The sequence below is a fragment of the Diaphorina citri genome, unplaced genomic scaffold (assembly GCF_000475195.1).
Source record: "Diaphorina citri unplaced genomic scaffold, Diaci psyllid genome assembly version 1.1 scaffold1623, whole genome shotgun sequence".
Lineage (NCBI taxonomy): Eukaryota > Metazoa > Arthropoda > Insecta > Hemiptera > Psyllidae > Diaphorina > Diaphorina citri.
Genome location: NW_007379049.1, coordinates 1 through 23,754, shown reverse-complemented (window position 1 = coordinate 23,754; position 23,754 = coordinate 1). Strand labels below are relative to the sequence as shown.

At 42.8% G+C, this 23,754-nt stretch overlaps 2 protein-coding genes across 3 annotated transcripts in view; one reads left to right on the top strand and one right to left on the bottom strand.

Moving 5' to 3' along the window:
* LOC103516638 (ubiquitin carboxyl-terminal hydrolase 32) overlaps nucleotides 1-23,260 on the bottom strand; it is a 30,223-nt gene extending 6,963 nt beyond the window's left edge. The window contains exons 1-21 of the mRNA XM_026828974.1: nucleotides 23,123-23,260; nucleotides 22,045-22,204; nucleotides 20,889-21,128; nucleotides 20,139-20,328; nucleotides 17,569-17,713; nucleotides 16,983-17,071; nucleotides 16,836-16,938; nucleotides 16,308-16,460; nucleotides 15,711-15,808; nucleotides 15,076-15,166; nucleotides 11,355-11,495; nucleotides 10,697-10,856; nucleotides 9,951-10,126; nucleotides 9,378-9,536; nucleotides 8,766-9,027; nucleotides 8,270-8,421; nucleotides 7,628-7,826; nucleotides 6,079-7,440; nucleotides 4,527-4,867; nucleotides 3,959-3,986; nucleotides 1,382-1,574 (exon numbers count right to left, since the gene is read on the bottom strand). Of these exons, the coding sequence (XP_026684775.1) occupies nucleotides 1,382-1,574; nucleotides 3,959-3,986; nucleotides 4,527-4,867; nucleotides 6,079-7,440; nucleotides 7,628-7,826; nucleotides 8,270-8,421; nucleotides 8,766-9,027; nucleotides 9,378-9,536; nucleotides 9,951-10,126; nucleotides 10,697-10,856; nucleotides 11,355-11,495; nucleotides 15,076-15,166; nucleotides 15,711-15,808; nucleotides 16,308-16,460; nucleotides 16,836-16,938; nucleotides 16,983-17,071; nucleotides 17,569-17,713; nucleotides 20,139-20,328; nucleotides 20,889-21,128; nucleotides 22,045-22,204; nucleotides 23,123-23,182 (4,502 nt within the window). The 5' untranslated portion in view covers nucleotides 23,183-23,260. The remainder of the gene's footprint in view (nucleotides 1-1,381; nucleotides 1,575-3,958; nucleotides 3,987-4,526; nucleotides 4,868-6,078; nucleotides 7,441-7,627; nucleotides 7,827-8,269; nucleotides 8,422-8,765; nucleotides 9,028-9,377; nucleotides 9,537-9,950; nucleotides 10,127-10,696; nucleotides 10,857-11,354; nucleotides 11,496-15,075; nucleotides 15,167-15,710; nucleotides 15,809-16,307; nucleotides 16,461-16,835; nucleotides 16,939-16,982; nucleotides 17,072-17,568; nucleotides 17,714-20,138; nucleotides 20,329-20,888; nucleotides 21,129-22,044; nucleotides 22,205-23,122) is intronic.
* Nucleotides 3,173-4,263, top strand: LOC113470484 (elongation factor-like GTPase 1). Of its 2 annotated transcripts, none has more exons than XM_026828977.1 (2): nucleotides 3,173-3,479; nucleotides 3,882-4,263. In XM_026828977.1, the coding sequence occupies exons 1-2, from the start codon at nucleotides 3,418-3,420 to the stop codon at nucleotides 4,054-4,056; spliced, it is 237 nt and encodes a 78-aa protein (XP_026684778.1). In that variant the 5' UTR covers nucleotides 3,173-3,417; the 3' UTR covers nucleotides 4,057-4,263. The 2 variants fall into 2 exon arrangements, with proteins under 2 accessions (XP_026684778.1, XP_026684776.1); XM_026828975.1 differs by lacking the exon at nucleotides 3,173-3,479 and adding an exon at nucleotides 3,495-3,610 and having other exon boundaries at nucleotides 3,882-4,257.
* Nucleotides 23,261-23,754: the final 494 nt, after the last annotated feature.

Here is a 23,754-nt window from a genome sequence, read left to right as displayed (position 1 = left end):
CTAAGTGCCTCCTTTGCAATCAATTTCCATATTTCAATAATCTTTTTACACTGGTAATGCCGCCACTGGTCGCTACTCTATTAAAGTAGCTACTCAATTGTCCTCACGAGGCTGAGTGCACCCTGAACTCCAAGCCGAAAAAACATCGGCCCCGCCGGGAATCGAACCCGGACCTCCTGCGTGCAAGCCTAGTGTGATATTGTGTTTTATATTTTTAACTTATTCTATTCCCCCCCCTTTTTTTTCGCATAAAGGACAAGGAGAAGCTGGGCAAGATAGTGGATAGTTTGGGTGTGAAGTTGACCTTACGAGATTTGAGACACACGGACCCCCGTGTTCAAATTCAAGCCGTCATGTCCCAGTGGCTGCCTCTATCCAACGCTGTGCTTCAGATGATTTGCGCCCATTGTCCTGCACCCAACCAACTGTCCTCGGAGAAGGTATCGACTTTTATTTCTTAGTCTGGCTAGGGGACGTTAAACAGAGAGTAGATTAGCGTCTGGCTGTGGGACAAACAGGGAGGAGAACAGCAAACCCCAACCAGCCTAGCTAGCTGGCAGTTCTTCAAGGGGTTCTCTCTGCTTTTAAAGAATAAGCACAAGTCTTCACGATGGTTGACTGCGGTTCAGGACGAGCCTATTAAACATGGCTAGAGACCATCACCCCGGTGTATGGCAGATACAAAAAGATATCTTCTCTTTAATCTGCCATCACCACTCGGCGAAAGCTAAAGCCGCTACAACAACAACAACAACAAGGTACCTACTTTTATTACTGATAGGTTTGATAGAGGGAACTGTAACAACGGAGGTCTTATCGTCCCGAAACCGATGAGAGGAGGTCAGTATAGGAGAAAGCCAGCCGTTCCGGGAATGAACCTAATCTGTTTAGGATAAAATCTATGGGGTACATTTAGAATAGGATACCTTGGGTGTCCCAGGGACTGTCCACAATTGGGACACTTTATCCCACTTTAACAAACACTTCTCTCTTATTTATTTTTGAATTTAAGCAAGGTTTTTATTATAAAATTGTTCTTATATTTACAATTTTACACCTATTCTGTACCAAATACATAAAACCTTTTTAAGACTGCGGGAGTAAAGGGACTAGTCTCATTCCAACAGGATAAACAAGGTATATTCCCTTCTATTCTTGACCTTGTTTAGATCGCTGGGGAATAGGGAACTACTTAGTCTCATTCGAGCAGAACAAGGTACCTATATTTTTTTTATAATAGGATACCATGGGTGTCCCATTAAAATGGGGCAATTGGGACTCTCAGTCCCATTTTAATAAACACTTTTCTCCTATTTAGGTGGAAAAACTGCTATCCACCTCGCACGTTCCGTACGGCAAGCTCCCTCCGGACAGCAAACACCTGAAGACAGCGTTCCTAGAGTGCCGCTCTGACGGGGAGCGACCTCTGGTGGTGTTTATATCCAAGATGTTTCCCGTGGAAAGAAAGCACCTGCCGGAGAATAGACAGCGGCCGTTGACCCGGGAAGAAATGACGGCGAGACGGGAGATGGCCAAGTCGAGATTGGCAGCCAGGGCACAGGGTATGTGAAAAACTATTATTAATGTTTAGTGTGCTTGTGAGAGAATTGGTATAACAACTAAAAAATAATTACCTACCTTACCTCACCTAACTTGCAAATATTTATTACCCTTATAGAATCTGCTACCAACCAAGAATCTGACACCTCATCCGCTACACCGACTGACAAGAGCATCGAACCCAGGACTTCGGACCAAACAGCCGAGGAGGACAAACCGGACACCCCAGCTGAGCCCGAAGATGCCTTCATAGCTTTTGCCAGAGTTTACAGTGGTACTCTCAAGAAAGGTATTCGTAATAATAGCTCTCGGTTTAAGTTTAACTCTTGGAATAATCAATCTGGTTGATTGATTTTATCAAGCTTGGCGAAAATGCTCAACAAATAAAGGAAATGTTCTCATTGAATTTGGGCCCGGGAATTGATCTGAACGTCTTCTTTTTCTTCGCCTGTGGAAGGTAACCACTAGGCGAGGTTAACGCCGGAGGCGTTCTCTACCACCTAACCCTTAGAGCTCCATTATTATGTGGTCAAAATCTCAAATGAATGAGGATAAAATTCCATGCTTCGGCTGAGATCGAACCCACGCCCTCCTGTTTACCAGGCGAGCGTCTTGACATTTTGTTTTGGCTACAAATTTTACGAATGCCCTTCGCACTCAACCTTTGCTATTTCTTTAGCAAGGGGAATTCAGGCTGGTTTAATCCCTGTTTAATGTGGGCCCGATGAGGAATCCGTTTGAGATCTATACTGAACTAATGATCTATTAGAACCTGCCTCCCTGCCTCGGTGGTGCAGTGGTCAAGGCGCTCGCCTGGTAAACAGGAGGGCGTGGGTTCAATTCCAGCCGAGGCATGGAATTTTATCCTCATTTATTTGAGAATTTGACCACGTAATAATTGAACTATAAGGGTTAGATGGTAGAGAACGCCCAAGGCGTTAACCTCGCCTAGTGGTTGCCTTCGACTCAAGAGTCTATTATTATTAACTTTGATTTTAGGAGACACAGTGTACGTGCTGGGACCCAAACACGATCCCAGTCTAGTTCTAGACAAGCTGGCTGCAGGAGAAGACCTAAATCTGGACGGCAAAACACTCAAGGATCTCAAATCAGGCTGCCACGTGACTAGGGTTACACTGAATCAGATCTATTTGCTCATGGGAAGAGAATTGTGTGAACTGGACCAAGTTCCGGCGGGCAATATGTTAGGTAAAAAATCTATTTATTTTTTTTTCAAGGCTTTATTTATAGTGGCAGGATTCTCCCCGTTTCTATTATTACTGGATACTAGGTATTTGTGTTTTTCTACTCCGACTCGAGTTTCGCCTATCTTATAGGCATCTTCATGGGAAACTAAAGTCCAAAGTTATTGCTGATTTATGATCAGGTGACAGTACCCCCACCCCCATTGTCACTATCAGCAACAACAACAACAACAACCCAATAGTCAGTTTCCCATGAAGATGCCTATAAGATAGGCGAAACTCGAGTCGGAGTAGAAAAACACAAATACCTAGTATCCAGTAATAATAGAAACGGTAAGAATAATGTTAATACATAGGATGTCTAATATAAACCTAACAAATAATCCCTATCCCTTTTCTCTCCAGACCTAGACTATTGCCTATGGCCGGATTCGAACCGGAGTACTCCCAGCAAGGACGAGCGGCTAGAACACTTCAACAGTGTTATCAACGGGTTTCAATTGGCTACCCTGGCGGGGCCATTGTGTGAAGAGCCTATGATGGGGGTCCGAACCGGAGTACTCCCAGCAAGGACGAGCGGCTAGAACACTTCAACAGTGTTATCAACGGGTTTCAATTGGCTACCCTGGCGGGGCCGTTGTGTGAAGAGCCTATGATGGGGGTCGGATTCAAACTACTTGAATGGATGAGAAGTGACAGCTTGACCAATCAGAAGTAAGTAAAAACAGTGTTACCAACGGGTTTCAATTGGCTACCCTGGCGGGGCCATTGTGTGAAGAGCCTATGATCGGGGTCGGGTTCAAACTACTTGAATGGATGAGAAATGACAGCTTGACCAATCAGAAGTAAGTATAGTGTTACTAATGGGATTCAATTGGCTAATCAGAAGTAAGTAAGAATAGTGTTACCAACGGGTTTCCATTGGCTACCCTGGCGGGGCCATTGTGTGAAGAGCCTATGATGGGGGTTGGGTTCAAACTCCTGGAATGGACGAGGAACGACACCAGCTCAACCAACCAAAAGTAAGTAAGAACGTTAGTATGCGTTTTAACACTGGAATACCAGGTTGTTCACGCCCATTCATAGTTTTATTATTATTATTATTATTATTCGCAGCACATTTTACGGGCCTCTGTCAGGTCAGATCATGGCCACTATCAAGGAAGGCTGTAGGAAAGCGTTCCAGATTCAACCGCAGAGGCTAATGGCTGCCATGTACACCTGTAATATACAAGTCAGCTCTGAAGTATTAGGTAAGTTTTTATTTTTTATAAGGTTAAAAACAGAGTGAAGCGGAGAGCATCGAGCACGTAGAGGGAAGTGAAGATAAGTGGAAAAGAATAGAATATACCTTGTTTATACTGCTCGAATGAGAATTAAAAGTCCCTTTACTTCAGCAGTCTAAACAAGGTTTCGTGTATTTTATGGGTTTAACTGTTTCATAACAACAAATTGTTTACAGCAGAAGAGGGAAGTGACGAATTCAAACCGATTAGAGCTGAAAGCAACAAGCTGGGCCCGTCCCTCCGGGAATTTTTTAGTCCGTAGTTTATTCGATCGTGGTTAAAGAAAATTTGTTTAATATTCAGTCTATTATTTCTATTTTAAAAAAAAAAAAAAAAAAAAAAAAAAAAAAAAATGCAACAATGCAAGGAATTCTCGCATTCTGAAAGGTTCCTTCATTTTGGGTCGATGACTCCTTGTCCTTGCTCTCATATCCATCTGGACAGACTATAATTATAATGATACCAATTATATTACCTTCCGCACGGCCACCGTCTCATACAAGGTGACCACATTCTTGAGGACAAACTCGACAAACAGGGGCGCCTTCGCTTTCTCCTGGGCCCCCTTGAGGATTCGCTTCGCCTTCGCGTTCAGATAGTAATCCCCCCACAGGGTCTTGCGCAAGATGTCTTCGCGAATCCCGAGTTTGGCCGAATAGAGTCGGGCGAAATCGTCGATGGTGAAGCCCCACCCATCGAAGGCGCTGGCGAACACGACATTACCGCGATCTGGTGAGAAGTAGAGGTCCGAATCATCGGCGTCCTCTAGCCCCGTACCCCAGTCTGTGTAGACCGTGTCCGAGGGAGACGACGTACCTTGAGAGCAGAGGGGATGACATCAGGTGAATTTTTGGTGATGAAAAAAGCCCCAGCCCTACTTGGCTGGAATTTTATTGGCTTTTTAAATGGATTTAACGTCACTGGTCACTGTACAACTAATGAAGTTTTTAGTAAGTCAACCTAGTTACCTTGGAGGCTAACGTCCGCGATCTAGCGCCTTACAAGGTAGACTGGCTTAAAATTTTTTTTTTTTTTTTTTTTTTTTTTTTTTTTTTTAACCAACCGATTGCTTAATCGAGAGTTAAATTTAAACTGAGTTTAAACTCACTTTGTGGTCCCGGCCGTAAAACCAAGGTTAAATTCGGATTGTGGTTGCGACCATTTCTGATTTCACGAAAGCAAGAGTAATAAATTGGAGATAATAACAATATGCACGGGGATAAAGTTCCGAGTTTAAACTTGATCTCTTGCAATATGTCAGGGCATAAATACCTAATTTAATTATTATCCTTTCAAGGTAATATTACACTGATGATGGATTTCACTAATGACTTAATCAGAGATTTCGCTAATGGGAGAATTTTCAATGATCCAAAAAGGAGTTTTTAATGATCCAAACAGGAGTTTTTAAAAACTCCTCCTTTTAGGATCACTAAAAACTCCTTTATGGACCATTAAAAACTCCTTTTTGGATCATTAAAAATTCTCCCATTAGTGCAATCTCTGATTGAGTCATTGGTGAAATCCACCATGAGGCAATCAATATCATGAAGCGTGCTGCAGTGAAGCATGCTTCAAGGCAACATGCAGCATGCTCAAAGACCATATCAATCAAATGCAAGATCTTATAAGCATGTTGCATGTTGAATCATGTCGCACCGCGCCGATTGAAATGGTTTTGAAGCATGACTGCATGTTGCCTCAGTGTACTTGTACCTTTACACGCACGTAACTTAACGCACAAGTGAATAGATGAACAAATCTCGCCTATTAATTTAATACTACACCTAATAACAACGAAAATGTATAATGACATGATACAAGAACATAAAATGCACTAGCAACTATAAAACAAATAGAATACACAGGGATAGGATATTGAAAATAACGGTGAGCTCGTAAGAAGCAAACTAAAGGCCGGGACCAAATTAAGCAATCTGATTGGTTGACTTTGAACACTTGGATTAAGCAATCCAATACACAGGGATAGGATATTGAAAATAACGGTGAGCTCGTAAGAAGCAAACTAAAGGCCGGAACCAAATTAAGCTGATGTTCCTCCTTGGTGAAGGACTCCAGACAGTAGGCCAGGTTGATCGGTTCCGTCTGCTCTCGCTTGCTGGCGATGCACGTCTCATGTTCTTCAAATACCTTCTCCAGGGAGGATTGGTATCTGAGATGCAATGCCGTCGGGTCCCAGTCAATAGCAAGATGTGTGGTGCTGCTATAGTTGAACTCGGTATCATCACACGCTAGTTTACACCCGAGACAGAACTTGGTCCAGGAACAGAGGGAACATTGCATGCCGTCCGGTGTGATCGCCTTCAGTACAAACGGATACTCATAGCCCAGGCTGTCATCGCAGTCCATGGCGTGGTTCGGGGGGCTTGTCTCTAGGGGCGGGAGAGGCGTTACCAGGCGGGCGACCTGTAGCCACACCGCCTGGTAGAGGTCCTGCTGTGTTGTAGTGTCAGAGCACGGGACAATCACCGGTATGCCGAATAGAATAGGGCGGTACTTGTGAGCGCTCAGGAAGTATGCTGTTTGGCGGAGCATCTTCCTATGGTACGCGATGAGGGGAGGGTTAGGCGGAGGGGAGGGGACAGACGCGGTACTCTCAGCGAGGGAACTACTACTAGCACTGCAGTTCCCACTATCACAGTTGTCATCCGACTCTTCTTCTATACAGTTACAACTCGGCTTCTCTCCATTACACGGAACTTTCTCTCCATGGCAAGTGCTATGACTCGTAGCATTAGGACTGCTTTGACATTGACTATCACCAGTACACGTAAATCTCTCTCCATTATGACTATGTTTCTCTTCCCCACACACGGACTGACTATTGGACTTCTCACTACTGTTGCTACTCTGACTATTTTTCCTACAATGACTAACACCGTTTGGTTTGGCCCCGTTGGTGACGGAACCTTTACACGGGACACTCCCGTTCCCATTCAGTACCCCCGGGGTGGTTCCTTTACACAGTGTAGCGCCGAGGGCTCCGTTAGGTTTGACCGTACGTTGTATGGCGCTGAAGCTATGCGCATCTCGCTGCACGGTTGATTTGAAACTCCCTAGTGAGGACCTCTCTTCATCCCCACACACGGAGCCCGGACCTCCATACCCGGGCAACTCGTACGCATACAGCGTACTGTTATACACAAGAGACCCGCTCACACTATTACTACTATATACGTTCGCTCCCGAGGCCCCCGTCCGGATTTTATCTTCATCCGCGGGCACATTTCGGATCTGCCCGTCTTTTAACTCCGCCAGGCGGATCAAGTGACTGGGCAGCCCCGTCAGACTAGACAGCTGGGCTTTGACGGCGGCGTACTTGTCTTCGTTGCCCAACTTGAGTCCGTACTTGACCGGTAGGGAGCCGTCTACATGGAACAAGAGAAAAATGAAGATGTTAAAAAACAACGAACACAAAATAAAATACATACAAAGAAGTCCAACGGTAAATCTTGAACTTTGACGTCACGGCATACGTTCCTATACGTGATGGCGTCATAGTTCATTTTGTGCGCTTATCAAATAAACAAATAAAATAAAATAAAGTTTATTCACCTAGTCGCAACACCACCACATGTACATAGATGTGATGTTCGATGGGCAGCGGCAAGGAGAGATAGTTGAACGGATCAAACCGGACGCTCTCATGTTTGCAGACTAGACAGGTGACCTTGGACTTGAGTTGCCCGTGGAACAGATCCACGATGACAGACTTGTTCCGGATGATGTGGTTCTCCCAGGCTTCCCGCGCCACCTGCAAATACAATACAGCCAATAAGCCTCACTATCAGGTAGACCTGATCAGGTGTACCTGATGGTGTGTGTGCTCATCAGTTATCTGACATTCGGACTTTTTCATCCGTACCTGTCAGGGTGTCAGGTCTACCTGATAGTGTGTGTGCTCATCAGGTGTCATCACCTGATCAGGTATACCTGTCAGGTCTACCTGATAGTGAATAACTGGCCTTGAAGTAATGCGAAAGTAGTGCCCAGATACAAAAAGGTCACGGTTTCCATTTCCGCCTGGGGCGAACTTTTTCGGGACTGTGTTCACTTATAATAGACGCCGTCGATCGACGAGGTGAATCTATGCTGTCGAGGCAGTGTACGGTTTCAGTCGACATCGATCGACGGAGTCGACTGTGTGTGGACACAGCTTTAGACCTCCATTGTTAGAGTTCCTTCTATGAAACCTACCTCGTCATCAGGTCTACCGTCACTATCCTTGAGTTCTACATAGGGTTTATCTGTAACGCGGTTCAAATCTTCATGCAGACCGTCTAGCAGGAACGCCAGAAACTCCTGGGCATCATGTTGCTGAAAGCCGTTGAACCGGGGAGCGTATTTGCCTGCCAACACATTGGAAAGAAAACAAATTTGGTGTGAATAGTCAGCTCCCATGGTGTAGTGGTCATTGCGCTCGCCTAGCACGCGGGAAACCCTGGTTCGATTCCCGGCGGGGTCAAGAAATTTGTACCATGCAAATGATTGATTTCGTGACTGGCTGTTGCGTGGCCTACTCAGCCTCGCGGGAGAAAATGAGCTATGTAATATAAATGCGCATAGCGACCGGTGCCAGCATAGTAGGTAAACATTGGGTGCTGGATTATTGAGATATTTGGAAAATTCTACAATGCTGCAGTGAGCACCAAAGTTGTGATATAATAACACAAAGGCATTAATTCGTACTCACCAATAGTCAGTCTGAGTTTGAGAGGCGCGATTGTCTTAGCCGTTCCGCTCCAAATCTCATTCATAAGGTCTCCGTACCGCTTAGCAATGTGCCCCTTCATCCCCAGTGGGTTAGTTCGGTTTAACTCGTACAGATGGGTCCTATGTGTGAAGTATTGGGTCAGGGCCCGGGTGTTGGAAACACACTGGAGGGCCGCATTCATGAAACACGTGTTGCCGAGATTGTTCAGGCCTGTGGCTCCCGGGACTGAAATGGCGGCCACCTGAGCGGAAAAATTAAACATTAGTATGCCTCTTATCAGATGAGGGAGAAGAGACACAATACTTCCCATTTAGGTGCTGGGTTAACACAAGAACACCAAAAAGTTACCCGTTGAAATATTTCCAATTTAAAAAGTTTTAATGGTATGGTACTAAGTAAAAGTTCCATTTCTTGAAACAGAGACAGTCTTAAGATTGACTATAGGGGCAGTCAGGCAGTCTTTATATTGGTCACCAATAATCACGTCATTTGAGATCATCAAAGTTGGTGTCTCAAAATTACTCCAACCCACCCGCCCTATTTATTTACATGGAAATAACCTAATTTTCAAACAGGTAACCAAAAGCTTACCTGTTTGAGAGAGGGTGCGGTAGCGAGCTTGTTGATTTCTTCAGGCCAGGTCAGATCTTTGTTTCTCACTTCCACCAGGATGTTGTTGTTCTCGTTGTCAATGCCCAGGTCTTCTAGCGTGCAGGATTCATCCTCTAAAAGTAGAACGTTATCTTCTTGCTGCAAGAAATTGAAAATATTTCAGAACCTGGAAACCCACTGAGTGCAAGATTTTGTTGTGCGCCGTTGCGAAACATGAAACATGTTTCGCAACACAGTAAAACAAAATGTTTGAAGAATATTGCCAGCCTAGTTATCTTCAAAGGTAGAGCGCTTCGTAAGCGCGGATTCGATTCCCGCTCGGGGCGATCTGTATCCTACACAGATAAAGATCGCTCTCGGAATGTCTGGTTTTATTTTATCATGTTCTCTTTCTCTCGTTACATAAAAAAAGGCTTCTTACACAAATGATGAATAAATTTCTTATTATGTCACATTTTTTGGTGCCCACTGCAGCAGCATTGTAGGATTTTCGAAATATCTCAGTAATCCTAACACCCAATGTTTACCTTTGTTTTTGGAGTAGGTACTTACATCCTGATTGAGTATCTGCCACAGACGCACATCCTGTCTGCTCAAATGAAACGTGGACGCTGCAAAGTCACACACTTGTTGCACGGTTGCTAGGCAACTTAGAGTGGCTGTGTTGGTAATACGTCGCTTGGGAGCAATGCTTATGTTGGGTACATACGGGTAGCTTGAAGTTCCAACTGGGGAATGAAAGTAATATAGGGTAATAGAAAGTAATGATAACACTTGCCCTGAACCAACATACTTAGATGAGCCATCAACTATCGCATTGAGGACTTGGGCTTGATCTTCTAGCAAACCTCTCTTTTAACTCCGGGCTAGATTGGTTAGGGGTTCTCTGGTCTCCACAGTGTTTAATGTTCCCCTGCTAGGGAACACAGTTAGTCCAGAGGTTGCCAAAATGAAGGTCCCAAGTTCGAAAAAAAAAAAAAAAAAAAAAACTAGTTAGGCCAAGGGTTGCAAAAAAGAAGGTCCCAAGTTAAAAAAAAAAAAAAAAAAAAAAAAACTCGTGTTTCGATAATAAATATTTAAACTGGTTACTTCCTGGTGTCCTCATGTTGAGCCAGCCATTTGTCTCTTCTCGCCCATCTGATAAAGGCATACTACGGGAAGGGCATGCTACGACGCAGACCACACGCGTCTAATGTAGTAGTTGTTGTTTCTGCTATGAAATAAAAACGGCCGTGAAACAAGTCTCTTAAAAATAAAAAATGCTACGACACAGACCACACGAGTCCACTGGTACTTACTCAGGGCAGAGGCGGGACCATAGCTGGTGATAATACTGTTTCCTCCCCCGGACCACGTGCCCGTAGAGTTGCTACCTCCGGGAAATACATGCCGGAACAGATTCAAACTCACTGGATAGAACTCGATGGTCAGGATGTCAGAGTTCGGGGGTTTGATAACCTGCGGAGACGGAAAAAATTAATAGAATAATCAAATCAAATCTCAAATTCTTTGTTGTAAAGCAGAGCTTTTTCACAACTTTTGTGGATATCAGAACATTACCTTGTTTTTAAGTGCCTCCTTTGCAATCACTTTCCATATTTCAATAATCTTTTTACACTCGTAATACCGCCACTGGTCGCTACTGAATTAAAGTAGCTACTCATTTGTCCTCACGAGGCTGAGTGCACCACGAACTCCAAGCACAGAGCCGAAAAAAATCTCGGCCCCGCCTGGAATCGAACCCGGGTTTCCTGCGTGCAAGCCTAGTGTGATACTCACTCAAAAATGGCGGTTACTAAATCCTGTCTTTATCCTAAGATCAATAAATCTCGACTGAAAATCAAATGTGTCTCAACCCCTCAATAGTTCGTCTTGTCCAGACCCTACAGTCAGGGTTTTGAAACGTTTCCAAAAAAGATTTTATGGGAGGGAGAAAGGTTTCTGGAGAGGACATACCTGTCGGGGTAGAGAGGGTCCTCCACCATACCACGAGTGCAGAACTTTCCATAGGGATGCGGGCACAAGCTCGAACTCTCGGCCTTTGGACAGCTCTAGATTCTTCCGAAGCTTTCCTCCTTCACCGGTCAGCGATGGAATCTGCGACAAGATAACGGTGGAGAATTTCAATAAAATTTGTAAATGTGGTCAACACAATACATAATAGAATAGAATATATCTTGTTTATCCTGCTCGAATGTGAATAAAAAGTCCCTTTACCCTAGCAGTCTAAACGTGGGGGCATTTCATTGAAATTCGGCAAATGTGGTCAACGAATAACCGTCTAACAGACCTCAGTCTGAGCGTATGTGGCGGAAAAATTTCAAAACCTATGTAGGTAAAAAGACCTTTAATTTGATATATAGGTCGACTAGGTTTGGATAAGTACTTCTATGGGAACAGACAGACTGACACACACAGACGACACCGAAGCGAATACAATAGTCCGTCCCTTATACCTTTTTATTACTATTGTAATAATAAAGGAAGGACGGACTAAAAACTGACCATCGAAATTTTGACCCGATTACATTACTTTCCTTCCTATAGGATAAGGAAAGTAAAACAGTTGAAAGTAATAGGTGTATTTTCCTTTAGGGAAACTTTCGGAAATGGAAACGAATCCACTGGCGCACCCTCTTGGCTTTCTCATGGTTTAATTATATTAGTATTAGTACAGACACCATATCGGTTTCCTAAAGGGAACCGGTTGTTTACGAAAGGGAAATACAACTAAGGCCGGTCACTCACAATCCGGTAGACCTGTCAGGCGGACCTGATCAGGCCTCAGGTTAGTCTTTTTATTTTTATTTTATATTTTATAAGTTTCTTTTATAAGTTTATTTTTTTTTATTTTATAAGTTTCCATTTATTGGTTTTTCAGAACAATTCTCTCAATCGAATAAATAGTCAACAAATGGTATACGCATCCGTAAAAGCCGGAGCTTGTGCCCCGGATAACAATACAGGGCTGTGTCTCGTCCAGCGTGCATTACTAGTTGATCCCATGTTTAGAGACTAGAGACTACTGAATTTGATTCAATGCCTACTGCCTAGTCAGGAACAAGATGTAATGACTTGATTACGATTACGTAAGGTCAGTACGCTGTTACGTAGTCCAGTTACTGACCTAATGCCCGCCACTCAGACCGTCTGACAAACCTGGGTCTGTCAGGCGGTCTGAGCGTGAGTGGCCGGTGTAGTAAGGTCAGTACGCTGTTACGTAGTACAGTTACTGACCTAATGCCCGCCACTCAGACCGTCTGAGGGTCTGTCAGGCGGTCTGAGCGTGAATGGCCGGTATAACACAAATGTACTGTTTGTCAACGGATATTACTTATTAGAAGAGGAATCGACACACAAACAAAGACATGTAGGGATTATTAGGGGTATCGCGTGCAACAAATTGCTTTTTTCACAGTTCGCATAGCATTTCTTTTTTTTTTTTTTTAAGCTAAAGGGGTGAGCTATTCATTTCTATCGAAAGTCACAACTTTGGGTAGGGGTTGTGTTTTTTGGGTCACTAGGAGGCTATTCGCTATGAAAACTCATTTTGATATTTTCATATATATTTAATCTTTTTGAAGAGTATGAAGAGGTTTCATGGAGGGGACTGTAACAACGGAGGTCTTGTCGTCCCGAAATCGAAGAGAGGAGGACAGGATAGGAGAAAGTTAGATGCGCTCACAAAAACCCACCTAGAGGCTTAAGTGTGGGGACCAAGGGTCCCAAAGGTGTGCTAAGCCCCACGAACCCTTGAAAAAAAAAGACCGAAAAATCCTTTTTACTCACACACTATCACAAAACGACGCGACACGGTAGCACTAATGCAATTCACAAGGGGAGGATTTCACATAGCAAATTTCTCCGTACTCCGTATGGTTCGCAACACAAAAGCAACAATTACCGCTCGCCGACACAGCAACACAGCAACGAGACAAGCACACTTAATTTCTTAATTGCTTCTCTAATAGCGAACACATAACACTCCCACAACCTTGCGAAAATGAAGCAAGTAGCGCGCGAGAGAACAATTGAATAAACGAACTCAATTTCAATTAAGCTCTGATTAATAATTGGGACGGCGAAAAAAAGAAGAAGGGACAAAAAAATTCTCCCTGAGGTATCTAGCACTAAAAAAAGAACACTTAACAAGTAACAACTACAACGGCAGAAAAGGGACCGAAAATTCGCCTTCCAAATAAGAAAAGGATAATAAAAAAACAGATAGAACGGCTAAAAAAAATTAGGGGACAAAAAATATCCCTGAGCCCTCAAAATAAGAAAAAAATAAATAAATAAATAAATAAACACAAATACTAGAACGGCTAAAAAAAGGAAAGGTCCAAGAAAACCTCCCTGAGATACCCCCACTGAAAAAATAAAACAAACACCAAATCACACACCCTATGTCTGAACCGAGCGATTGGAAAGCAAATAGAAATAGGTCATCAAGTAGATGAACCAGTAGAGAAACAAAATGTACAACAGTATTTGCACGAACAGCATCATAGTCGGGTGAGAGATCCAGATCACGATCTTACTGATCCAATTGCAGTGCAATGGTCCTAAACAAAAATGGACGCGGAACACAAGGGATCAAGACGTGACCGTCTTAGCATAATACTGATCCAATTGAAATCGAGATTATGTCCAGGCACAACAGACTGATTGATGTCAAAGGCCCGACAGTGGTTCTCAACCTTATCGTTCTATTTGGTCACGATCTTATGTTACTGATCCAAATCTCCAATATAAATCGAGATTATAGCCGGGCTCAACAGACTGATTGATGTCAAAGGCCCGACAGTGGTTCTCAACCTTATCGTTTTATTTGGTCACGATCTTACTGATCCAAATCTCCCATTGAAATCGAGATTATAGCCAGGCTCAACAGACTGATTGATGTCAAAGGCCCGACAGCGGAAATTCCATTGTTCCTCGTTTTTTCTGCTCTTTGACTTAGAAACTTCATCCACGTAAGCGCAACTGTTCTATTGGGAGGAAGAGGAGGGTGTTATATGTTAGGAAGAGAGGACATTTTGGTTCAGAGGAAAACTCAAAAGAAGACTGAAAACTTCATTTTCGAAAATCTAGTAAATCATTTCTCCTAACATCAGCGACTGGCTACAACAGAGGGGGAGGAAAAAAGGAGTTCGAATCTTGAAATTCCTCAATCCTTTTTAATCTCAGTCAGATCTGAAAATCCCTACGAAGGGATAAAAATCCCTAGAGTAACACTGGAACAAACTGGTAGCCATAATGCATCATGACTGTTACGCAATCTGATTATCATTTGTTCTCGTTCTAGGTATTTGAATAGAACACACAACACCATAAATAAGTATCACAGTATCTTCATATACTCGCGTGCGAATGACAGCAGAAAAACAGATTCGAACCGGATAAAAGTGGACACGATATGAACTCAAAGTGGACATTAGCATTAGGTCTCAAGCTTTTTCCGCCAAACACGACAAACCCAACAACTGTGAAACCGCGGTCTGAGCGTGAGTGGCAGGCCATATATTAATCAACCCCTTTAAGTATGTCTGGATAATGCTCATGATTAATTCACCGGGTATGGAGTTGATATTCAAAGGTGACTTGAAAAAGTTCATACTGGATCAATATAATTAATTATTAATTTGATTGTTAGTAGATATTGATATTCACTCACCTTACTATCCGTGGGTACAATGAGACTGGAATTATCAATAGGTCCTGGCTTCGATATCCGCTTCCTGGGTAACATGGGGGACTGACTGGCGCTGAAACACAAATGCACATGGACAGTTAATAATACTCTTTAATGGAAGATAATCACTAGGCGAGGTTCTCTACCACCTAACCCTTAGGGCTCTATTATGTGGCCAATTTCTCAAATAAGTGAGGATAAAATTCCATGCTTTGGCTGGTATCGAACTCGCGCCTTCCTGCTTCCTGTTTACCAGGCCAGCATCTTGACCACTACGCCACCGAGGCAGGTCAATGACTGTAGAAACTGTAGTACAGTTACTGGACTCGTTTGAACACCACTGGCATCCAGTCCAGTCCAGGAAAGTTGGACAAATCCGGTCACTCACGCTCAGATGGTCTGCCAGACCTGGGTCTAAGTATAAACAAGATAATCATTATATTCTATAACAAGATCTGACTCTGAACACAAAAAGCTAACTCCGAAGCTTAGGTGTAGGGGCAAACAGCCCTTGAGGATGGGCTAAACTTTTACGATCCTAGATCTAGGGACCTCGAGATAAATGAGATCATGCCCTTAAAAAAAAAAAAAAAACTTCACCGGGAATCGAACCTTACCTAAACGGTTCATAGATGAGACTATGATAGGAGGCGGTACGGTTGTGCGTGTAATGTGTCGACGGTTTATCCAGGGGTCGAATGCGCTTAGTTATCACCTGAAATCAGAAGCGAAATGTAATTAATTTCAAGAATTTTGAGAGAAGACAATAACAATTTGGTGAATGTGTGTTTTTTTTGTGAAGAGGTTTGATAGAGGGAACTGTACCTGCCAAGCAAGGTCTTATCGTTCCGAAACCGAAGAGAGGAGGACAGGATAGGAGAAAGCCAGCTGTTCCGAGAACGAACATTATCACATCAGGATAAAATCCGCGCCGGACGGGAATCGAACCCGCGGCCTAGCGCCTACAAGGCAGACGCACTACCAACTAAGCTAACTAGGCTGGCTTTATATTTCTTTGTAAGGCTCCTTAACTCCGGAATTCCAGGTTGTTCACGCCAGATGAAAGCTCATGTTTTTGCCTTCAAGGTTCGGTTTTCTTCATTTTATTCGATTCAAGGTTTGGTTTTCTTCATTTTATTCAATTCAAGGTTTGGTTTTCTTCATTTTATTCGATTCAAGGTTTGATTCTCTTTATTCACTTCTATTCTACTTACACTATCGGTATGATCCGAAGCGAGAGAGTTGCCCACCGCTGCTGCTGATTTTCGTCCTAGCGTCAAATTCTTGAAGTTAGACGCGGAGTTGTTCTTGGTCAGAAGGGGATAGGTGTCTACACTCGACAGATCCGAAGATCCGCCACTGGTCTCCTGAAATTGGGAACAATAGACCACGTCAGTGAGACCGTTTTTACTTTCCTTAACCTATAGGAAGGAAAGTATTTTACGACAAACATGGGCTCAAAGGCCAATAGAAGTTTGAAAATCGTAATTTTTTAAATTGATTAAAGGTTAGTGTTTTAACGCCGTTTTTATTTCGTAGCCAAGAAACAACTGCTACATTAGACTCTTGTGGTCTGTGTCGTAGCATGCTCATTCCGTAGTATGCCTCTCATCAGATGGGCGAGAAGAGACACAGTATTTCCCATTTAAGTGCTGAGTCAACACGAGAAAAGTAACCCTTGAAATATTTGCAATCGAAATACGAGTACAAATTTTTGTTCCTTTCTCTTCATGGAGATATACCTGGGTTTTCTCTCCGCTCACGTAGGCTTTCCACGCCGTCCACCAGTCCATGTGAACCAGATTCCAATACTGTCCCACTATCAGACCACGACGCACGTGAGGACTTGTGCTTATTCTTTAAAAGCAGGGAGAACCCTTTGAAACTGCCAGCTAGCTAGGCTGGTTAGCCACGCATTGACTAGTTCTCCTTCTTCTATGCGGGACGAAGGCCGTAGTCCCAGCACAATATGGCACACCTGAAGAGAAACGAACGGTGGTTTAGTCTAGATTCGTAGAAGGTCAACCCATCCTTTAGGGCTGTCCCGCCCCTACACCTAAGCCTCAGTTTGGACTTTTTGTGTATGAGTTGGTTTAGTATAAGTCAAATGCTTAAAAAAAAAAAAAAATGCTCTGTGGCCGAGTAGGTCCCGGGATTCCCGGCGAGGTCAAAGTTTTTTCGGTTATCTGCTTAGAGTTCGGGCTGCACTCTCAGTAGCTACTTTAATCAATTGAGTAGCTACTTTAATCGAGTAGCGACCGACGATAACCAGTGTAAATTGATCATAAGAGTAGATGAATATTAATAGTAAAGGAAGCACTTGGTAATGCTGTGGTACCCACAAAAGTTGTGAAAAAGCTCTTTGCTTTACCACAAAGATTCATGATTTGATTTTACATTAAAGGAAACATCATGTTTGTCCTTGAAAATCTCTACATCTAATTGAGTTTCTAAATTAATAAAATTTAATTTTACCTGAAAGATGAGATTGACAAAGTGGGATACGAGCGAGTGATTGGCGACGGACCAGATCAAATATTCTTCCCCCGTCAAACCCGGTGACTCTGTGGTACAATGCTTCATCAGCTCTGATACAATACTCTCCTCGTCTGAAACACATGGGATTTATCATTACTTAAGCAACCTGACCCAGTTCTCCATAATCTGCGCCATCTCAATGAGATTGAGAGGCACTAGGAAGATGATCCGATCTATTCCATTGGACGATAGAGATCATTCTGCCTAGGTATGCATAACAGCCCAGTTTACCACGCTTGCTTGCCATGCGGAAGGTCCCGATTTTGATGACCACTATTAGACTGCTGGGGTAAAGGGACTTTTCAGTCCTATTCGAGCAAAACAACATTTAATTGATCACAGAGGTTGTTCAAGTAACAGAATATGGTTCCTCTACCCACTAGGCAATACATTCAAACGTCCTCTATCTAATTCAAATTCAATACATTCAACTTTTTAAAAATAAAACTACAGATGGTCCCTATCGTCCAATGGAATAGATCGGATCATCTTCCTAGTGCCTCTCAATCTCATTGAGATGGTGCAGATTATAGAGAACTGGGTCTGGTTGCTTAAGTCCTTAAGTAATGATAAATCCCATGTGTTTCAGACGAGGAGAGTATTGTATCAGAGCTGATGAAGCATTGTACCACAGAGTCACCGGGTTTGACGGGGGAAGAATATTTGATCTGGTCCGTCGCCAATCACTCGCTCGTATCCCACTTTGTCAATCTCATCTTTCAGGTAAAATTAAATTTTATTAATTTAGAAACTGAATGAGATGTAGAGATTTTCAAGGACAAACATGATGTTTCCTTTAATGTAAAATCAAATCATGAATCTTTGTGGTAGAGCAAAGAGCTTTTTCACAACTTTTGTGGGTATCACAGCATTACCAAGTGCTTCCTTTACTATTAATATTCATCTACTCTTATGATCAATTTACACTGGTTATCGTCGGTCGCTACTCGATTAAAGTAGCTACTCAATTGATTAAAGTAGCTACTGAGTGCAGCCCGAACTCTAAGCACATAACCGAAAAAACTTTGACCCCGCCGGGAATTCCGGGACCTACTCGGCCACAGAGCATCTTTTTTTTTTAAGCATTTGACTTATACTAAACCAACTCATACACAAAAAGTCCAAACTGAGGCTTAGGTGTAGGGGCTGGACAGCCCTAAAGGATGGGTTGAGCTTCTACGAATCGAGACTAAACCACCGTTCGTTTCTCTTCAGGTGTGCCATATTGTGCTGGGACTACGGCCTTCGTCCCGCATAGAAGAAGGAGAACTAGTCAATGCGTGGCTAGACCGGGAAGTGCGTCGTGGTCTGATAGTGGGACAGTATTGGAATCTGGTTCACATGGACTGGTGGACGGCGTGGAAAGCCTACGTGAGTGGAGAGAAAACCCAGGTATATCTCCATGAAGAGAAAGGAATTTTAAGAAGGTCCCACCATCGACAAAAATTTGTACTCGTATTTCGATTGCAAATATTTCAAGGGTTACTTTCTGGTGTTCTCGTGTTGACTCAGCACCTAAATGGGAAGTATTGTGTCTCTTCTCGCCCGTCTGATGAGAGGCATACTACGGAATGGGCATGCTACGACACAGACCACAAGAGTCTAATGTAGCAGTTGTTTCCTTGCTACGAAATAAAAACGGCGTTAAAACACTAATCTTTAATCAATTTAAAACATTACGATTTTCATTAAGTTTAACTTCTATTGGCCTTTGAGCCCATGTTTGTCGTAAAATACTTTCCTTCCTATAGGTTAAGGAAAGTAAAAACGGTCTCACTGACGTGGTCTATTGTTCCCAATTTCAGGAGACCAGTGGCGGATCTTCGGATCTGTCGAGTGTAGACACCTATCCCCTTCTGACCAAGAACAACTCCGCGTCTAACTTCAAGAATTTGACGCTAGGACGAAAATCAGCAGCAGCGGTGGGCAACTCTCTCGCTTCGGATCATACCGATAGTGTAAGTAGAATAGAAGTGAATAAAGAGAATCAAACCTTGAATCGAATAAAATGAAGAAAACCAAACCTTGAATCGAATAAAATGAAGAAAACCGAACCTTGAAGGTCAGCCTAGTTAGCTTGGTTGGTAGCGCGTCTGCCTTGTAAGCGCTAGGCCGCGGGTTCGATTTCCGTCCGGGGCGGATTTTATCCTGAAGGGATAAGGTTCGTACTCGGAATGACTGGCTTTCTCCTATTTTGTCTTCCTTTTTTCTTCGATTTCGATAAGACCATAGCAGTTACAGTTCCTTCTATTAAATCTCTTTAACCCTAGAAGGGTAGACGTGAGTAATTTTTACTCACACCTCTTTTATTTTCGTGGTACTTAGTTCTATTTTTTAAATAATAAAAAATGTTTTGAAACTTGAAACATATCTAATTATTTATTCTAGGTTCTGCATCTGAGTCGCAAAAAACCGCTTTTTTAAAGAGTGAGTATAAAATTTCGTCTACCCTTAAAGTACCTACCTAAAAAACAGTCTACCTTTATAGGGTTTAAAAAAAAACTCACATTTTTGTCGCTCCGTCAACGGTCCTCGGCAGGCGGCCGAGACGCCGCACGCCATCTCCTTGAAGTCGACCACGCTGTCCGTCGGGGGTAAGGCTCTCCTTTTTCACAAACAGGAGTACATGTACCATGTGACGAATCTCTTCCTCATTCAGAACCCCATCTCTGTCCTTGTCGAACACCTTGAAACAGACTGCAACAGAAAGAGACAGAGAACAAAACTTTTTTTTTGTATTTATTAAAGTGTTCCAACATTGAATTAGAATGTTAGTCTAAAGAGTCAGCGCAGAAACAGCGGCTGAGCCAGCCTAGTTAGCTTGGTTGGTAGCGCGTCTGCCTTGTAAGCGCTAGGCCGCGGGTTCGATTCCCGTCCGGGGCGGATTTTATCCTGAAAGGATAAGGTTCGTACTCGGAATGACTGGCTTTCTCCTATTTTGTCTTCCTTCTTTCTTCGATTTCGGGCCGATAAGACCATTGCAGTTACAGTTCCTTCTATTAAATCTCTTTAACCCTAGAAGGGTAGACGTGAGTAATTTTTACTCACACCTCTTTTATTTTCGTGGTACTTAATTCTATTTTTTTAAATAATAAAAAATGTTTTGAAACTTGAAACATATCTAATTATTTATTCTTGATTCTGCATGAGTCGCAAAAAACCGCTTTTTTAAAGAGTGAGTATAAAATTTCGTCTACCCTTAAAGTACCTACCTACCTAAAAAAAAGTCTACCTTTCTAGGGTTAAAAAAAACTCACATTTCTGTCGCTCCGTCAACGGTCCTCGGCAGGCGGCCGAGACGCCGCACGCCATCTCCTTGAAGTCGATCACGCTGTCCCGGTTCTCATCAATGGCGGCAAAAAGACCGCCACACACCGAGTGCGGTACGGGTGGGGACAGGAGGGGAATGAGACAGGCCAGGTCTAACTTCCCCGAGGCGGACTTGGACACGAGATGGGAGTAGGCGCGCTCTAGATCGATGATGTCCTGCTCCTCCACTGTTGAAATAGAAAAAAAACATTCAAGTAAATAAAACGATCAGTACAGCTTTGGGAACAAGTGGAATTTTCATTTCAAGTGGCGTAGTGGTCAAGACGCTCGCCTGGTAAACAGGAGGGCGTCGGTTCGATCCCAGCCGAGGTATGGAATTTAGTCCTCATTTAGTTGAGATTTTGACAAGACAGGCCAGGTCTAACTTCCCCGAGGCGGACTTGGACACGAGATGGGAGTAGGCGCGCTCTAGATCGATGATGTCCTGCTCCTCCACTGTTGAAATAGAAAAAAATCATTCAAGTAAATAAAACGACCAGTACAGCTTTGGGAACAAGTGGAATTTTCATTTCAAGTGGCGTAGTGGTCAAGACGCTCGCCTGGTAAACAGGAGGGCGTGGGTTCGATCCCAGCCGAGGTATGGAATTTAGTCCTCATTTATTTGAGATTTTGACCACATGATAATGGAGCTCTAAGGGTTAGGTGGTAGAAAACGCCTTCGGCGTTAACCTCGCCTAGTGGTTACCTTCCACTCAAGTCTATTTTTATTACAAATTTTATGACTGGAATCCTCGAACCACCCACCTCTAGATTCGATGTCCACCATGCTAATCACTAAAGTATTGCGATTGCAAAAGTTGGATTAGGATCTGGAGGCATAGTACTAGTACACTCTCATTTTCTTTAATCACAATTTGCTTTTAGATTATGAAGTGAAAACATAAGCACACTTTTCACTGCCCTTTCAAACTTCATAGGCTGGTAATAGAAAGTAAATGAAGTTTTCTATATATTGGATAAATAGAAAACAAAAACTTGAGAAATAAAAGTAAGATAAACGAGACCGTTTTTAGACTGCTGAGGTAAAGGGACTTTTCAATCCTATTCGGGCAGGATAAACAAGATATATTCTATTCTACTTACAGTGGGTGACTCCGGCCAGTGTCTGATAGAAGTTGGGTGACTCAAAGTCCTGCGTGATGGACAGACTGCTCACCTCCTTCAGGAGCCATCGACTAGCGGACATCATGTCCGGATAACATATGATCCAATCTCGGAACCTTTCAAAGTTCACCTTGTCACCCTGGGACAACAAAAGATTTGAAATAACAAATATGTACTTGAAATGTTAATTTAGGTAAAATAGAACTCCTTGTAAATCAATTACTTAAGTACAACCATAATGTGCCAACAAAATGGCTTGAAAGTCAGTGAAAGGGAAGCTTTACTTACTTAAGTAATGAACTTTTATTTTTAATATTCTAAGTTTAGACTGAAAAATTCTACAATCAATTTATTTGTCCATTTGTTTCATGATAACTCTCAAGCAATTTGTTTGATTAAATATGAAACACATCTTCTAAGGAAATTTAATAACAGTGCTTGATTACACTTCTTGAAGAGGACTAAACAGTTCCTTTACCCTAGCACTACTGCTATTATTGTGGACACTTGGGCAGATTCTCAAACAATGTTGTTGAGAAAATACCTTGGTTGGGATTAAATCCATGCCCTCCTGATTAGGTAAGTGTACTGACCACTACACCACCTTGTTTGATTAAATATGAAACACATCTTCTAAGGAAATTTAATAACAGTGCTTGATTACACTTCTTGAAGAGGACTAAACAGTTCCTTTACCCTAGCACTACTGCTATTATTGTGGACACTTGGGCAGATTCTCAAACAATGTTGTTGAGAAAATACCTTGGTTGGGATTGAATCCATGCCCTCCTGAATAGGTAAGTGTATTGACCACTACACCACTAAGGTAGGTTAATGTACCTACTGATTAGTTTAATGTTGAACCTCATTGGGTCAGAGGGGGTCTCAGGGCTCTTTTCAAGTATCATTCACTCACCTACTGCTTTTACTTACATCAGAAAATAGCTTGGCCATGGCACCGTACCTACTGATTAGTTTAATGTTGAACCTCATTGGGTCAGAGGGGGTCTCAGGGCTCTTTTCAAGTATCATTCACTCACCTACTGCTGTTACTTACATCAGAAAATAGCTTGGCCATGGCACCATAAACCTCTCCGCTCTCACTCGAGGATACCATCCTCTGAAATCCCTCCCGATAAATGTACTCGCCATCATCGGAGTAAATGTCAAACAGAACTGAAACACAAGGAAAGATTGAATGATTACTTTGCTAATAGGAGCTCATCTTACAAGTAGGTACAATGGTACATAGGAAATTTCAATATGAATTTTATTCTTCAATGAATTTGCACTCACTTCTTCCACCATGGGTCAACCAGAAGAGGATTCAGTTAGGTATTGACCCCTTTCAAACTTCCCAGAAATTTCAATGGACAATGTTAGGCATGATAATAATCTAAGTGCAATGCCATGGCACCATAAACCTCTCCGCTCTCACTCGAGGATACCATCCTCTGAAATCCCTCCCGATAAATGTACTCGCCATCATCGGAGTAAATGTCAAACAGAACTGAAACACAAGGAAAGATTGAATGATTACTTTGCTAATAGGAGCTCATCTTACAAGTAGGTACATAGGAAATTTCGATATGAATTTTATTCTTCAACAACTTTGCACTCACTTCTTCCACCATGGGTCAACCAGAAGAGGATTCAGTTAGGTATTGACCCCTTTCAAACTTCCCAGAA

What these genes read in the sequence shown, in the direction of transcription:
- LOC113470484 (XM_026828977.1), top strand. Translation starts at nt 3,418, where the DNA reads ATGATGGGGGTCGGATTCAAACTACTTGAATGGATGAGAAGTGACAGC. An exon ending in GACAGCTTGACCAATCAGAA is followed by an intron (nt 3,480 to 3,881) that starts GTAAGTAAAAAC and finishes TATTATTCGCAG; the next exon opens with CACATTTTACGGGCCTCTGT.